This window comes from Astatotilapia calliptera, chromosome 18 (genome assembly GCF_900246225.1).
Source record: "Astatotilapia calliptera chromosome 18, fAstCal1.2, whole genome shotgun sequence".
Lineage (NCBI taxonomy): Eukaryota > Metazoa > Chordata > Actinopteri > Cichliformes > Cichlidae > Astatotilapia > Astatotilapia calliptera.
Genome location: NC_039319.1, coordinates 24,048,820 through 24,066,209, shown reverse-complemented (window position 1 = coordinate 24,066,209; position 17,390 = coordinate 24,048,820). Strand labels below are relative to the sequence as shown.

The 17,390-nt window shown below is 40.5% G+C and overlaps 2 protein-coding genes across 6 annotated transcripts; both read right to left on the bottom strand.

Annotated features, from left to right (window-relative positions):
- Positions 1-1,154: 1,154 nt before the first annotated feature.
- On the bottom strand, positions 1,155-11,647 carry agfg1b (ArfGAP with FG repeats 1b). Of its 4 annotated transcripts, none has more exons than XM_026149725.1 (12): positions 11,238-11,645; positions 8,017-8,110; positions 7,636-7,751; positions 6,841-6,979; positions 6,525-6,678; positions 6,221-6,331; positions 3,226-3,370; positions 2,845-2,924; positions 2,648-2,740; positions 2,287-2,445; positions 1,648-1,742; positions 1,155-1,528 (listed from the first exon to the last, which is right to left on the bottom strand). In XM_026149725.1, the coding sequence occupies exons 1-12, from the start codon at positions 11,612-11,614 to the stop codon at positions 1,469-1,471; spliced, it is 1,623 nt and encodes a 540-aa protein (XP_026005510.1). In that variant the 5' UTR covers positions 11,615-11,645; the 3' UTR covers positions 1,155-1,468. The 4 variants fall into 4 exon arrangements, with proteins under 4 accessions (XP_026005510.1, XP_026005511.1, XP_026005513.1 ...); XM_026149726.1 differs by having other exon boundaries at positions 6,221-6,328; XM_026149728.1 differs by lacking the exon at positions 2,287-2,445 and having other exon boundaries at positions 11,238-11,647.
- Positions 11,648-11,840: 193 nt separating this feature from the next.
- Positions 11,841-17,389, bottom strand: LOC113010627 (probable flap endonuclease 1 homolog). Of its 2 annotated transcripts, none has more exons than XM_026149798.1 (11): positions 17,081-17,389; positions 16,286-16,352; positions 15,366-15,468; positions 15,120-15,174; positions 14,948-15,009; positions 14,714-14,850; positions 13,407-13,467; positions 13,150-13,236; positions 12,917-13,062; positions 12,642-12,786; positions 11,841-12,532 (listed from the first exon to the last, which is right to left on the bottom strand). In XM_026149798.1, the coding sequence occupies exons 1-11, from the start codon at positions 17,160-17,162 to the stop codon at positions 12,476-12,478; spliced, it is 1,002 nt and encodes a 333-aa protein (XP_026005583.1). In that variant the 5' UTR covers positions 17,163-17,389; the 3' UTR covers positions 11,841-12,475. The 2 variants fall into 2 exon arrangements, with proteins under 2 accessions (XP_026005583.1, XP_026005582.1); XM_026149797.1 differs by having other exon boundaries at positions 13,150-13,281; positions 17,081-17,387.
- Between the last annotated feature and the right edge of the window lies 1 nt (position 17,390).

The window sequence follows — 17,390 nt, the reverse complement described above, 5'->3', positions numbered from 1 at the left end:
AACAGTCCTACATGTTTTAGTATCAAATAAATAAGACACAATTTCTAGTTAAAAATCTTTTTAATTTATTTATACATATATTTATATATGTACACATATACTTACCTAGTCTTGTAAAAACAAGAAACACATTGTCAAATTCATTGTTAGTCATAAGCAGTACAACTGAGACCCTCCAGAGTCGCAGTAATGATCCAGTAATGTAGTAGTCCCTGATTTAATGTTCTTTTCTTTTGCCTCATTCCAAAGCAAACTTGGTCACTTATATCCTTATTAATCTCCTTATTCTGTCCTTCTCTCCAAAAGCTTTTCAAAAAACAAGGCAAAGAAGAGGACAGATACTGAGGGAGTGCGCTGAATAGCTTACAGGGTTGTTTTTTTTTACTTTATATATTGTATATGTTTGCCTAGGCAGGCTCTGGTAAACCTGTCAATAGGACAAGTCATCTATGTTCATGTGAACAACTCTGTTTTGTTTTTTGAGGTAACCATTCTGGATCACACCCACACACCAAAGCTTTCATTAACAGTCTTTCTTTTTCTCTTTACAATATTCCTAAAATATAATATCTGAAGCATCTCCTCTGACATATTCCACCTGCGGTAGTGAGGTTGCGAGAGTATACTAAATATTTTATCAATTAGGTAAAGTAACAGAAACAAGAAGTACTTAATTAAAGGCCTTTTGTGCTCTAGCAGACATGCCTGTCTTTTTATCCTTTCAGCTGTAAACATCTTGAGTTGTCTGCCGGCCCAATTAACTAAAGACTTGCACTTAGTTTCAAACTAAAATTTAGGCCATACTTTTGACTAATAGTGTAGGATCACTGCTGTGCCCCATTAACCTGTGTGAGATGTTACTTTAAATTAAAAAGACGCTGCTGCTCTGGGTATACAGGCAACATTTGTTTCTTACGGACTGCACTCTGGATCTGCATGTTAAAAGGAAACACCTTAGTGCCAGTATAGTAGCAGTAAGCTAGAATAAAGAGATATCCCTTTTGAAAAAGAAGCACCTGCATCAAGTACAGATCATGGACTTAAATGGAACCCTGTTAATAGTCTTAAAATGTATACCCTTACCTTACCCTACATAGATAGTGTGTAGTGGGGGTTTTTTTTGTTTTTTTCCACAAGGTGTCTGTATACTCACCTTTGTTAATTCAGTCCTTGTTATACATATACATGTACTTAATTGTGATTACAAATGGTGATATGCACAGAGCGTACAGTTATAAACAAAAAAATAAAATCATATAATGTATATAATCAAACAGTACATTTGCCCTCATAACAGTCCCTTAGTCTTCAATAAAGTCCTTTGCAGTCCTTCATAGTGTTGTAAACTTTTTTTATAAAGAAAAAAAAATGTAAGTCTTTTTTAGAAATGTACTGCCACTTGTGACTGAACGGGTGCCTTGAATATGTGCTGCATGCTGCCCTCTGGTGGAGAGGACCAGGAGCTGTGCTACAGGAAAGGGTTGGTGGATGAACCCCCTGAAGGGAATGGCCCGGCTGGTGCTCCTGCCTGAAATATGAGAGAGTCCAAAAACATTGCTGATTTGAGAAAATTGAGTCTTTCAGAAAAACCAATCAGGCCATTTTTAATTAGTGTGACAGCTTTTTGAGAACGCAATACATGCTCACCACAAATGGGTTATTGGACATGCCAGGGACAGCTATGGGCTGCCCAAATGGTGTGATCGAGGGCTTGTTCTGACCGTAGACTGGGTATCCAGGGCCTGGGGGAATACAAAAGGTAAAGGGGTTTAAATGTGTTTGGGACTGCTCTGTCCAGCACTCTGCAGAGCCAGTATTTTCCTTTTATTTTATTACAACAGTTATATCATCATGCCATAAAGATAAGAACATAAAGACAAAAAGACAACCACTTTACAATGACTTAATGACAAGAGTCAAACCTTTAAAAATTCTACGGGAGTCTAAAAAAATTTAATTGCAAAGAAAGCCGCGGCCTGGCATGCTGGATTGCATTCAGGTGTAAACAGAGCCTTATGACTTTTATTTATTGTCATCATTCTGGACTACAGCAGACAAAGCTTTGTACACTAAATGCAATCTTTTATCACTGTGCAGTAGCTGCCACTGCTAGGCTGCATTTTAATTTGAGGCAGCAAGGCTTCAACTTAATTCTTAATGCAGAGAGCTGTTATGTAAATAAGAACAAAAAAAGAAAAGCATGCAAAAAAAACCCCTTTAAATTAATGGCCGCCACTGCACAGACGCTTAGGGTAAGAGGACGGAGGGATGTGGAAGACCACTAACCATTAGACTGAGGGTGATAGGCCCCTGGCTGAGAGTAAGGGATGGGGGCCTGACCAGGGAATTGCTGCTGGAAGTTTCCGCTGAAACTGGTGGGGAGGCAGTAGGAAGACGCATTCCCAAAGCCTGCAGGCATGCTCATAGAGCCAGTACCAAACGAGGCTACGAGACACACACAGCATGTGTGCACGGTCAGTGTACACGCATACCCACAACACACACACACAAGGAGTAAATTCTAGATACTTTGGCAAATCACAAAGCTAATAGGCAATGTAACTGAGTTACATCAAAGTAACACAAATGTCTAAGTAAAACAGAAACATTTATAGTGAAGTACGTTAAACTCTAAGTGCGTACACACCTGCAGCTGGAGCTCTGCCATTGGTCTGGAAAGGGTTGGTGGCCATTTCTGGAGGAATGGCTCCAGCAACGAAAGGATTTGTGGATGGGACGGCTAGATGGAAAACAGCCATAAAATGAGTGTTTAAGCTAAATGAACAAGAGGTAAATGTTTTTTATTTCTGTATGCATCATTGTAGTAGTGAGCACCATGAGCACCTCCAAAGCCAGGTTGCATACTGGGTAACACAGGCGGGTTTTGAGCTGGCGATGAACCCAGTGCTGGTCCAAATATGTTCCTGTAAAAAACATGATGCCACTGAATGTTTAATAAAGGATACGAAAGGCATTACCAGCCTTTTTAACATACACTTGTGCATCCGCATCAAGTGTTCATCACACTGATAAATACACTTATCAAATTAATGTATACTCTTCTAATACTTTTCAGAGTGTTTTCAGCTTAGCAGAGAGGCCACATGAACAAATTCACTGTTCCTGGTAAATCTCACTGTGTGTGTGTGTGTGTGTGTGTGTGTGTGTGTGTGTGTGTGTGTGTGTGTGTGTGTGTGTGTGTGTGTGTCTGTCTCACTTTCTCACCCTTGCACATTGCTGCTTGTGGAGGCAGAGAAGCTGAGCTCGTTGTCTAACTCAGCCAGAGCAGCATAGCGGTCCTCTCTTTGGCTCCCTGTCTGACACTGGGCAGTGGCAGCACTAGACACTGACGGAATTGGCACTCCTCCCCCTTTCAACAAATATTAACATCAATAAAAGAACTAATCAAACATCAAGTGCCACATGCATAAACACACACACCCAAATAATTAAAAGGATCAAGAGCAATTCTCTCGCTAGGAACCTCCCTTCGCTGTCCTTAAGGGATGTCTTTTTCAAATGAGCACAAATTAAAAAGACGTGCATGCGTATTCACAACACTTGTCAAATGGCCTTACGTGGACAATAGGGCTGTGCGATATGACGAAATATATCGGATGACGAAACGACACTATCGTTTGTTTCGTGGTGTTGCAAAATACACGGTTTAGAGCAATATTTGTGAAGATGAGGTAGAACCAGGTAGCTCCAAACAGAAGGACCAGTCAAAAAAAATCGAGGATCTTATTCCTAAACGAGGGGCTACCTTGGTTTGGTTATGAAAAGTCTGACACTGACCAGAAAACCGTACTATGCAAATTATGCCGCAAACTGGTCCCCACCACAGACTCAAACACGACAAATGTCTTCTACCACCTAGGGATGGCCGATATGACCCAAAATTCATATCTCAATATTTTTTAGCTGGATGGCGATATACGATATATATCTCGATATATTTTTTTAAGCCATAAGGTAAGAACAGAAAGAGAGTTCTTAGTCAAAGCTGTGACTGACAGCCTGGAGTTTGAAATCCACTTCGTAACCGTGTCTCTTAACAGGTGCCATTTATGGTCCTTACACACACAATATGGTAATATTACGTTGAAGCACAGTACGTATCACTCCGCGAGGCTCCGGACTACGGTAGCCGTAATGCTCCGACAATCCATCAAGCGGTGCAGTTCCGTAGCTTACCAAAGTCAAACTAAAACATTTTTGACAGATTGCTGAGCGCCGTGTTCAACATAAAATCGGTTCGCGGTCAGTACGCACAACCAGAATTCATACATAAGGCGCACTGTTGATTTTTGAGAAAATGAAAGGATTTTAGGCCGTCATGTCGTTAGCACGGTTAGCTCGTTAACACGTTAACACATTGACGCCGTCCAGCCCCACGCACGGGGCGATCCGCGGTAACTCGTTAACGGAGATTTGCCGTGTCCATCTTGTCGTTGCCTGCAGGTGAAGCGATGGGGGAGGGGGAGTTGTGTTCAGTGAAGGAGAGGCGAGGCCCAATAACGTTGCATAGAGACAAAAGTGGACGAAAGCGAGGCAAACTTGCGGCTCCACAAGTATAATTATAACGTAACATATATATACTATATCGATATAAACGATATTGTCACATCTTATATCTCGTATGAAAATATATCGATATTTTTTAAAAACTCGATATATCGCCCAGTCCTACTACCACCTATGCAAGAATCACATGAAAGAGTATGGACAGAGTTTACGGATGAGAAGCAAAAAAAGAGCTGTCATGTGCTCAAAATAAACCTTAGATTCAAACGTTAGAACAGCCTTTTCCCCACAGCACACTGTGCGATATGAACAAAATCTCATATCCCGATATAAAACATCTATGTCCGATAACGATATAAATCACTAAAATTTAACATTTTCTGTAAATTCTGTGAATCTCGGGTAGCTGAAGTCTTTCTAGCTGGGCGTCGTGTATCTGGAGTCGAGTGTTTTACCGATGCATGAAACTACACATTTTCAGACATAGGTTGTAACGGCCGCCGTTTTCTTTGCGGCGTGCTGCAGGTTAAAGCCTGTTCTAACGTTTGAGTCTAAGGTTTATTTTTTAGCACCTGACGGCTCTTTTTTGCTTCTCATCGGTAAATGTGCGTCCGTTACAACTTAAATCTAAAAATATATAGTTTCATGCATCAGTCAAAACACTCGACTCCAGGTACGCCACGCTCAGCTGAAAACACTTCACACAAGTCAAGTTGCCCGAGATTCAGAGAATTTACAGAAAAAGCACTATTTTGTGATATATATCATTATCGGGATGAGAAATGTCTCATATTGGGATATGAGACTTTGGTCCTAGTGGACAATAAGGGACATCGTTTTAAGTCTGGGGGGAAAACGGGCTATATTCTTGTCTAATAACATGTCATCTTGAATAAAAACTGAGGTTGTTTCTGGGACACCTCGCATTATACCAACCTGAACACTAAGATGTTAGAAGCTCGTCAACAACAGTTCTGTCTCTTCTGTGAGGTTAAACAACATAAGCTCTCCACAAACTGTTTAGTTTTTTCTGCCCCTCAGCTGTGATGTTGCCAGTTTTTCTGGCTGGAACGCTCACATGGAGCAGACAGACGGTATTTTACATACCCGCCCGTCTGTTTACATTCTCTGAATCCTGCCAGCCTGCAGCCTGGTTCCCGATGATATCACACACTTGGTGAAGTGTGTCCAGCAAGCACGACACGAGAAAGGGTTAAGGAAAGGTAGGATTTTATGAGTTTGTAACTCCCTAAGCTGAAACGATGGCCATGGTAGGAGAGAAAAATATTGTGCAGTCTGAGCCCAGCGTTATACTTTACACACTGGCAATGGTCTGCTAGCGTCCACACGTTGTGCACTATTGTCAGCAAAGGATGGATGCAAGCTCTGTGCAGATGTCATGTACCCTCCAGTTTAGGCTGACCGTTACACTATAGGGCACTGCCTGTGCACGCATCCTCTAAATGGCCTCCAAGCAGACCAGAAAGCAGTACAATAAATACAACTGCTCATCCGAGATAACCATAGCAACAGTAACAAAGACCAACAAAAACCTCGAGCATCCAGAGTGCATTCCTGCATACAGCAGGCTGGCCCAGAGGACACAGCAGGTGAGAGATGAATAAAGAAAAACTGTAGTAAGGGTGCATACATGTGGATAAGATGGAGGGGAAAATGGCAGGGAGGGTGGTACCTGATGAAAAGGACTTTGAGGGAGGTGATGTGCTCTGATGGGATGGAATTGCAGTGTTTCCAAATGCGTCAAAGTTGGCAAAGTTGGTATTTGAATTACCCTGAGGTGCTGCTGCCATACACAAGGGAAAATTAACAACAGACAATGAATGTGGGAATAAAAACAATGGCAGGAGAAAAATGTAAGGGACAATGACAAAACGCAGTGTTCGCATATCTGTATATACTAGTTGGATGTCAATTAAAAAAAACAACAACAACGACAATAACAGTACATGTTATGAGAATCATGAAAGACATCTTACCTGACTGGTTTGGAAAATGTGCAAAGTTGGCAAAGTTGGTAGGGGTGGCAGTTTGAGTGGGTGGAGCAGCAAAAATGTCACCCAGGTCTGAGAGCAAGTCAAATTTCTTCTCCTGAGCAGCGCTCTGAGCTTGGGAACGAGCTAGCCCCGGAGACTGGGTGGTGCAGTCAGGAAAAAATTGTAAAAAAAAAAATTAAAAAAAAAAAAAAAAATCACACACACAAAAAAAACAAGACTTTTCTTCAGCTGAAAATTGAATGAGAAAGGAAAAGAGTGGCCGATGGGTTGAAAGAAGCTCTGTGTGCATTCGTCTCACCTGGCGCAGAGGGGTCTTATTGAGCTGCAGGGTTTTGAGGGGTTGGACTTCTGGTGTGCTGCCAGTGCTGCTTGCTGAGGAGCCGGACACAGAAGCCTGAACATTTGCTACTACCCTTGCCTGGTCAGGAGGAACATACCTAAAAATCCAGGGAAGAGCACCAGCACGAAACAAAAGCCATGTTTAGTCCCAGCACACACAGCTTTGATAACATGATGGTCATACTGAAGAGCTATTGGAACATATCATTTTAGGTCTCAAACGAAGCATATGGTCTGATGATTTTCACATATATGGTTTCTGTTACCTTAATTTACTTAGTTATCGTGCTGGATAAATGGTAGGGTTGATGACCCTTGTGACACTAAGTTGGATAAGTGTTTGAGACAAAGGCAGAAGGACAGTATTTCAAAAGAAGATAAAATTGACCCCGCGCTTTGTACATGAGTATTTGAGAGTTGTGCTTGAAATCCAAAAATTCTGCAGAAGAAGCAGCAAAATGATACAGAAAAAGAAAGCCTTAGACAATGAAGAATGTGCTGCCAAACTCAAACATATGGTTAACCAAGTCCACAGCAACAAAATGGTTTTTGGCAAAGGTAAAGCTCAGCAATCATTTTCTTTGCTGACAGTAACAAGCAAGGACTGAACAAGAACTTTGTGAATTCTTAGCACTCTAAAGTATTTACTACCCAATGTTTGCACACAGTTAAAAAAAAGATATATATAAAAGTGAAATAAAGTATGCAAATATCACTGCTCAAACCTGATAAAACAAATAAAAGGTTATGTTACCATCTCTTCTTTTCATATTTTTCCTGGAGGAACTCTTTTACTTTCTGCGGTTCTCTGAAATCTGGAACGACTGATGTTCTGTCGTCATAGAGGCCCAACCAGATGTGTTTACAGACCTACAGGGGGGCACAGGAATGAAGGGAGTGGGAGGCAAGGAGAGGATAGTGGTGGGGGTGGTGGCACAGCCATGAACGAGGTGAGGGAGAGTAAAGGGAAAAGGGGGGAAGGGGTGGAGAGAAATGTGAGTATATAAAAAAGAGAAAGGAATGCCAATAACTTGAATAAAGAAGGCTACTGCTAAATTAGGACATGATTATCAAAATAATGCTCGACAGTGTAAATGACAGTGCTGAGCGCTTTGCTGTAAAGTGTGCGCGATACCTCGTTGCTGTGTTTCTGTAGGAACTCGATTTCCTGCTGTGTGAATGTGGTCATAGAGATGGACTTCACTCTGTGTGGGGGATTCAGTCCTCGCCTGTGGGTGGAGGAGGTATATGTTGTTAGCTAAAGAACAAAAGAAGCAGGATGCCAACCAGTGCTGTTCGTTTACAAAGAAAAAGCAAACAGAAACACAAACCACAGATGCCTCATTACATCTTCTTGTCAGAGTGAACGCACCCTTGAGTACTTTATAGCCATTTTCACACATGCACAACAGCAGCCCTGAGCTTTTCATATCATTAATAGATGCAGAACACACGTCCCGTGGAGCCAGACATTAAATGCCTTTTAACCCCTCAGCTCCCTGTGCAAAGTCTGTGTGATTTCTCACAGTGCTGATTTACACCAGCGTGAGAAAAGCTGCGCGGAAATGTCCAGTGAAATCACAGGGAGACAGAGTGGTCATCGTGTCTCCTGTCTCTAAGAAGAGCATTTCCAACGCATCTGAAAATGATTTTCTTAGAGACAGGAGGTACATGTAAGGACAACTTTAGAAAGCAGCTTTGTTTGGCACCTGCCAAGCACATCAGACAGACGTTTCTAAAATACAGAACAACAACAAAAAAAGTATGTTTGCACTTAGTATAGTTTTAGGTTCAAATATTAGGATTGTAATTGTAAATTCGCTGATATCCTAAACATTACTGACATAGTTTAATTACACGTGACATATATTTATTAGGGATTTCTAGCAGACGCAATAATATCAACATATCAACAAATAATCTGTGTGTAGTCGGCACGTTCTCCCTCTCTGAAATCACTCCAGCTTCCCCCCCACAGTCAGAAGTGATGCAGGAGTTTGTTAATCAGCAATGTTAAACCGTCCATAGGTGTGAATGTGAGTGTGAATGGTTGCTTCTCTCTCTGTATTAGCTCTGTTGCAGACTGGTGACTTGTCTAGGTTGCACCACACCTTTCGCCCCATGACAGCTGGAACTGGCTCCAGCCCACCCTGCCAGCCTGATTTGTATAAAGGAAAGAATATGGATGGATGGATGAAAAATTAACTGATGGATGGATAATCTGTAAACCCAAACTTACTTTTGGTTTAATGTTTTGAAACAAGAAAGTCCCTGTCCATATTTACCATGGACACATGGAAAAAAAAAAGTTCAAACAAATCTCGATCAGCTGATCTGAATCAAGTGCAAAAATCAGTGCAAAATAACTGTGTAGTAACACTAGTGAGTATTCAGGGATTGCGACACATAAATCCAAATGTAAGTTTGTACAAACTGGTTTGTGAACTTTAGCATAAAGAGTAAACATGACCAAAAAAATGTTGTGATTTATTGATTGATTGTGTAGGACAAAGATCACACATTTAAATGCTAAGAGAGAATATATGCACACACACACACACACACACACACACACACACACACACACACACACACACACACACACACACAATATCAACATAAAAGGAGTAAAACAAGGCTACATTAAAAAAAATACATCCAAATCTGCCTCAAGCAGAACGTCCTCAAACCCAAACTATTGCTGAAGAAAAACAAAATTCATTTAAAACAAACTGAATTCACGTCAACAAAGAGACACTGTCATTGGAAACCAGGATTGATGTAAAAATTGATGTAAACTGCAACTTGACAGACCTTCAACACTTTGTCTAAACATGGGGAAAAGTACAGTAGTTAGTATTTGGTCTGCACATACCAAATCATTGTATAGACCTGTCCACATAGAACAAAGCTCATTTTGAGAAACTGATTATTCATCTAATTATTTCCAGTTGCCAGAAAAAAAAATGTGAATACCAAGATTTCTTACAGCGACTCCTCATAAATTGTGTTCTTCTGAGTCACAATCATCTACACTCACAATCTGACTAAACTATTAACTCACGAACACATATTTACTCAACACAATGATTCATCACTTGAAGTGCAGACTGTACAAAAAAATTACATGACAAACTCTATAACGAGCAGCAACAACTTCCAACGAACATTTCCTGTAGCTGCTTAACCCTAACCCTAACACAACTACCATATGGCAAAAGGTGGGAGTACACCCTATACAAGTCCCCAGTCTTTTGATATCACTTTTTAGTTGGTGTGCTAATACTTTAACATATTTAAAATCCCATTCGCATTTTGTTTGTTTGTTTGCTTGTTTTTTCCATTTTGGGATGCATATGATGTCAGAGAAACCAGATATACGGTAATATGGTCAGGACAATGTGTGAGTATAGAAGCCCCACCCACCTGCTGTCCAAACCTTCTGTTTGTGAGGAGCTGCCAATTAAAAGAAAATTAGCTTTAAACTTGTTTTAGACAGACTTGTTATAAACTGAAGCCTGGCATAAGACAGACAAGCTTTATGCTGAACTGTCAATCATGCAGAGCTACTCTAATAGAATTTAATAATTGAATACAGGGCTAAAAACTATCATGTCCAATTTAAAGGGTAAGCAGTGGCTGGCAACACCTTGTCTTAAGTAATTACCATGCTGTATACTGATAGCAGGATACGCAGAAATGTTTCCTCAGTATCAGCAACTTAATGGGTGTGGGGGGACAGCATATTGCGCTGATCCGGTTTATTGCCTGAATTGCGATTTCACAATGATTTGACATTATGAGGAAGATGTGGTTCAGTCGCAGTTGCAGGCGACCCACTGGCCCAGCTGCTCTTCAGTTACTTTCCAACTTCAGAGACTCACCCTGCTTCTGCTTATCTGGATGTGTGTGTGTTCTTGCGACAAGCCTTCTCAGAGGTCCAGCTAAAGTTCAACTAGAGGAGGTTTCCCCCCCATGACGTGCCGTTTTTGAACCCGGTGGTCAAATATTTGACTGTCAGCCAAAGTTACGAACCCAGCGTTAGGCGTGCTACCCTAGACACACACACACACACAATCAAGCCACTGACACAGCCCCCTCACTCACCCTGTGTGTTTTGTAATAGCACGTTATCACACTAAAGCAGCGATGTAAACAATCTAATCTGCTAACACCGCCCATCCCAGCCCGACAGCTCCGGGCTGAACCGAAGGTAACGTCTGCGTTACCTGTCCTCACTTTAACACTAGCTAACTAGCTAACGGTACCGCCAAGTCAGCGCCGGTGTCCCCACCGCCGTCCAACCGTGGGACACTAAAGAATAAATACAACACTTTGGCCCAAAAGGACACTCACAAGATCCCGGAGCAGGTGGTACAGACGAAGGAGCCCACTGTCATGTTGACATAGGTCGGGCCGCGTTGGTCGCAGTCGAAGCATTTCCTATTCGCGGGCAGGCTAGTCATTTCCCGGAGCATCTTCAGATGAGTCTCCTCCTGCTTACGCTTCGCACTCGTCGCCATGACCGAAAAACTAAAACGGCTTGTTTTACCTAGGGATGGGGGGAGTTTGGTCAAGGGACGCGGGGCAGGACGGGTGTCTTCAGGACAAACTTGCCGCGTACTACGGCGGTAACTGTGGTCTGAGAGACACCTTGCTGTGAGAGGTCTACGGACCGACTGGCACACTTCTTCTCCTACACGCGAAAAAAGTGAGCCCCAGCAGCTCCTCATCCACCGGCGCCATCTGTTGGTTTGGAATGACGCCTCGTATTGTGGTTTAAAATTAACACTTGCCTTTGGAAGTGCTTCAGAAAATAATGTGCTATGAAAACACAGCACTTTTACAGTGTCCATCCGCTCATAAGCACATCGCGCAACAAAACACAGTCAAAGATTGCTTTAATTTAAAAAGGCAAACTGAAACTGATATAAAAATACAAAACAAAGAGCATGAACATAAATTCTACACATTTTTCCATTTATTCAAACACTTCAGTGTCTCTTTTAGACATGATACCACTTGTACATGTTTTAATATTCAAGTCTTTGGTCCCTGCCTTGGCACACTTTACACAACAGGTGCTCATTGAATATCTAGAGATGAGACATCCGCTGTCTCCAGTTTTGGCCTCCCTGACAGTGATCACACTGTTCCCTTTCATAGCCATCCACCTCCTGCTCTGCTTTTCTTGGTGGCTTTGCAGGAAACTGCTGGACACACTGAAGAACTACCCAGTGATTTCCATTGTTGTGGATCATACTGTTCACATGAGATCACTTTACTGTACTGTCAGAGGAGCTGTCTTGTGTGATGCCTATTTTGAGTTCTTCTTAAAAAGTAAAAGGCACTTTGATAAGATAAATCCTGTAAAAAAAGATTTTTTTCCTATAAAAATATTTACATTTGTAAAAATATTACCGTAACCCAAGCTCAAATGAACAGAATAACATTTCTCTTATGGTGCATATTCAAGATTGGGACGACAGATAAGCCGCATGTTGAAATGGTCCATAATTTTTTGAGATGTCCAGACAGAGATGAACTGAGAGATGAACACTCCCATCCTTGTGGCGTAGACAACTGGCACATGCTTATTTTGACTTTGGTCTCTTTCTGTTGCTGGGTGGGGAGCTTGCATTGTCCACAGGCTAGAGGTAAAGTAAGAAAAGCTAATTTTATTCAAGTTATTTTTACCATTTTATTCCTAAAAACGCACATATTTTGATTTATATTTGCAACACTGTTTTCTGAGCTCACCTGCACTCGCTTTCTGGTAACCCTAAAGAAGTCCTTAATGCAAGTCTGCTTCCCACCACCCTCTGCCTTTTCCTTTTCCCTCTCCTCCCGTTTATTTTCCCGCATCATACGGAACTTCACCATTCGATTACGGATCCTCTCCTCCCTAAAATCAAACAAAGATGACTTTCAATTTTCATATGTATAGTTTCATTCATTCTATATATACATACACATACATATATATACACACACACTATAAGAAGAACAATAGAAAAGCTCAATAAAAAACGTACTTAATTCGTTTGGTGTGACAGAGGAACTCAACCAAGGCCTCCTCATTTGGCTCGGTCCAGATGAGCTCGGGAGCTGAGCTTTGTGGTCCATCCAAGAAAATCTTCCTTGCTTCTCTGTATTTCCACATATTTGGAACAGGATGGGTCTAAAGGCCAGATATCACTGGCTTGTTAGACGTCACATGTTCTTTTGTAAGAGAGGTAAAGCCAAAGCTACAAAGACCATCTGATACCTTTCTGTTGATATGCAAAACCACATCCTCTATGGTACGGTGCTTCTGGATCAGGGTCAGAGCTCTCTTAGGACCCAAACCGGGTATCTTTTTACAGTAGTCGCAGCCGAGCAAAATACACAAGTCAACAAACTGGCAGACAAATACAAAATAAGAGAATAAGACAGCTAAAGTGCATTTCTATAGCAGTATGTCCAATACAGATATATTATAATAAATTACATACTTTCAGAGAAATCTAAATGTTTCAATCTTACCTCCTTATGACCAATTTGGAGTTTTTCTAATAGTTTAGGTAAGGAGTATTCAATGACTTCACTGTAAAAAAAAAAAAAAAAAAGAGCGTAAATAAAACATTAAGTTCAACTAGATCAACTAGTTCACAACTAGATGTCACAATCTAAAACCAAAACAAAGACGAGCAGAAATAATACATTAAGAATAAGTAACCAAACAAAAGACATGAAAATGAATGTTTCATATGCAATGATAACGTCTCTTATATTTTTTACCCCTATATTTTTAAACATTTTAGCGAAATACACAACTATTCCATACATGTAACATATATAGATTTTTAAAAAATAATAATATTTGCTTTTATCAAACATGCCATTTGTTCTCAGTTGATACTGTATCTCTCTGAGTACAGTTTAAAAGTAGATTATTTTGTGCTTTGTATGTTATCAGCAAAGTGAGTGATCAACGATATCAGAAAACCTTAAGACGTGTAGTAGTTCATCCATTTATAAAGCTTTCAGCTTTCTTGTGTAGCAAATTCAGTGGATTAATGTTTGTTATCTCCGCCAAGGTCATGTTTTTGGTAGCATTTGCGTGCACGATATTCTGTCTGTAAAAACGATAACTCGAAATGTCTTGAATGAATAAAACTATGTAGGGGTGTAGAGTGGAGTCATTTCAACAATCCATTATCCACTGGCTACTCCTACATAATGTTTTATGTATCTACACCAGCTGTTTTTAACCAGTCTTTTGCTGCAGCAGTGCTAATTTTTCTAAAAGATTTTGCTAGCATGAAGTTTCAACATTATATATTTACCCATTTTGAAATTAATATCATACTTATAAGAATTCCAAATGTTTTCTTTCTATTTTTATTTATATTTTACACCACATCTCAACTTGGCTTAGAAACTGAGTGTAAACTACCTGCTAATGAGCTGCGAGCAGCCCTTTTCTGTCTGACAGTCCATTGCTGTCTGCAAGAAAAAGTAAGGAGCAGATTTCCTTTTCTTTTCTTGTGAGACTTGTGGCTGTGGTTTAAAATAGTTCACCACCTGCTGCCAGAAAGTACAGTCATTATGGAGCTCCGTCTCATCTACTATAAATACAGAAAATTAGTGCAAGTGAGCAGGTTATTACAATAACTTGAGATTCTAATCATTTGACATAATAATTTACGTAAAAACACGTATGAGAGCCTCATAAAGCTTTGGATCTGATCATGAACACTAAATTAATGCAACAACCATTGCAAACCTTTGAAATATTTCTTATTTTTAAATATAAACAAATTTAGTAAAGTGAGCTGCACAGTTTCTACCTGTCCTTCTTTGCATTCAGCTGACGAATAAGAATATTGGCTCCAAACGGCAGCGTGTCCATGTCCTCTGAGGCCACAGCGTGCACAGTTCCCTCTCTCACCAGCTGAGCGCACAGTGCCTCAGCGTCCCCTGGAGCCTGAGAGACAAAAGTGACATGCATGAAGAGAAATCTGCAGAGGAGGAAGAAGAGATGAAATATTGCACAAACATTTTCATTACTTAGCAGGTCGTACCTGGATAACAGGTACACCAAGATACTTCAGGAGCTGAAGACATTCTTTAGTCTGTAATGACGCTGCAGTGAGCACAGAGGAAAAACACATCAAAATAATATTCCCAGTAGATCACCCCTGTTCTACAACCACTGAAAACTCAAGTCTTTGTGCATTTTCTGCACAGACCTACCTGTGCCCGTCCAGTTTGAGTAATTCCTACCTGCTGTCTGGGCTCGCTTCTCAAGCTGCAGAAACAACAATTTTCAATCAGTCACAGCCGTCTGTATCTCTGTTATCTGGCAGTGATCAAATTTACCTACACGTTGAAAATATTTACTGTAGACTAGTCTCTCTGACCTAAAGTGTTCTTAAACATGCCAGGAAATGTTTAGTATCATGTTAAGTCAAAAACTATACATGCAGGTTTGTGTCTTACAACAGCCTTCTTTTCTCCAGGAGGCTTTCCATCAAACACAAAGACCGGTTTTATGCCATGTTCCAGGAAAGTGAGTGTGCGAAAGAAGAGACCTGTGAGGGGGCTGAAGAAGAGAAATCAAGAGCATTTCACAAATATACACAGACAAATAAGAATAGAAAGACTTTTTCCTGCACAGCTACCTCGAGGGTTTATAGAGAATGGTCTGAAAAAGAGAAAATATCCAAAAAGCAGTAGCTCTCTGGGTGAAAACGCCTTATTTATGCCAGAGGCCAGAGAAGGATGGCCAGACTGCTTCCCATAGGAAAGCAACATTAACTCAAATAATCATTTGTTAAAACCAAGGTATGCAGAAGAACATATCTGAGCATGACACGCTGAACCTTAAAGAAGATAGGCAGAAGATCACACAAGGTGCCGCTCCTGTCAGCAAGCCTCTGAGGAATGTTTCTAGCCCCTTCTTTAATCTATGCAACAAAGAATTAAGGTTTTTCTGAAGATAAACATGGGTTCAACCCAATACTGGCAAGGTGTACCTAACAATGTGACCAGTGAGTGTATTTTACTGGTGTCAGTGAGGTCTTGTTTACACTAATTGGCTGTATAGTTGCAGGATGTGGTGATTTTTGTAAGCCCTTTCTAATATTTTTAATCTCATGCACTGATAACACAGTGCAACCTTTAAAAGAACAAATTAAGTGAAATGAATGAAAGAAAAAAAATTAAAATCTTTAGAAATGTTATTGCAGGATTATTTTAATTCAAATGTCTACTATTCTACAAGTGTTTGTATTTTTCTAGGCACCCAGTGTACCAGGTTTGATATAAGGAATTAATACACCATGATAAACAGTAAAGAGATAGAAAAAATAACGTTTACTTCAGTTTAACAGAACAGAACAGCATCACATCATGCTTACCTCAGTGTAGGCATTACTGCACGGAACTGATTTACAACAATAGAGGTATCGAGTGCGATTACTTTTCCTGTGGAGTATAGTAATACAACAGCAGCGTGAATACACAACAGTTTAAATTTGCCCTTAGACATTAATTACTTTTCAGTAACATCCACTCAAATTACACTTGATTAAATTCACCTAAACGCACTTGAAATGATCTACACTATTAAGCCAAGTCAAATACTGTACTCCGTTTACTTGTCAGGAATTTGTGCAGCGCTGATTTGTACTGTATAAATTGCTTGTAGGATTAGCTTTGCCTATTCTTTTATGGCTTTTCTCAGCAGTAAACAGAGCTGGACCATGGACAACTTCATATACAGTTCAGATAACATTTGATTCCTTGTGTCATGGTGCTCAAAGTGTGAGGCGAATAGTATTAATAACACAGTTGTCACGCAATGCTGTGTGTGTTTTCGGCACTAATAAAGTTACATTGAATTAAAATAAATACTAAGATACAGATGTTTTGATTGGACTGTCGAGTTAGCTGATTAACATAAGAGAAATAGTGCGGACGCGGGTAAGTTATTAATTACTACCTCGGAAAGCCTGATTATTATAGCAGTAGCTTTTAATTCGTGGTACGTGGACTGGTAATACTTAAAAAAAAAGTTTCTTTAATGTCAGGTGCTATAATTACAGCTAGCGATGCTAGTAGCTAGGGGGAGAGTGCTAACATTAGCGGCTAGCAGCTGACCTCCTTAACAGAGTCAGACCTGCTGCTGAAACCATCACCGATCGTGTCTGTACCTGTGTAGTCACTGATATCCTTATACGATATGGCATCAGGAGCATCTGAGCGTATTAAATCAGCCAGTTTAGTGATCCCCATTGTGCCGTCACCACCGACAGTTTCCTCTTCGTGTTCCAGGAAAAAAGGCGAAAGAGTGATTTAAAGTGAGTTAAGTCGAGTTTCCCAGATAATTAGAGCAGGATCCCTTGGATAGTAGATTGTCGATAAAGTTTTAATTGAAGACGTCTCTCAAGTTATGCCTTTCAAGTTAAAAACACATCATCATCATCTTCTTCTTCCTGGTGCTGCATGCCTGCCACCTAATGG

Bases quoted from the DNA above. Each gene is read 5' to 3' on its own strand.
- agfg1b (XM_026149725.1), bottom strand. From the start codon at position 11,614: ATGAGGAGCTGCTGGGGCTCACTTTTTTCGCGTGTAGGAGAAGAAGTG. The intron at 1,743-2,286 runs GTTAGTGGTCTT...GTATTCCCCCAG, and splicing joins CTATCACCCTCAGTCTAATG to GCCCTGGATACCCAGTCTAC. The intron at 1,529-1,647 runs GTGAGCATGTAT...CTCATATTTCAG, and splicing joins TGTCCAATAACCCATTTGTG to GCAGGAGCACCAGCCGGGCC.
- LOC113010627 (XM_026149797.1), bottom strand. From the start codon at position 17,162: ATGGGGATCACTAAACTGGCTGATTTAATACGCTCAGATGCTCCTGAT. The intron at 12,787-12,916 runs GTACGTTTTTTA...GTTTGATTTTAG, and splicing joins TGTCACACCAAACGAATTAA to GGAGGAGAGGATCCGTAATC. The intron at 12,533-12,641 runs GTGAGCTCAGAA...CTTTACCTCTAG, and splicing joins TTACCAGAAAGCGAGTGCAG to CCTGTGGACAATGCAAGCTC.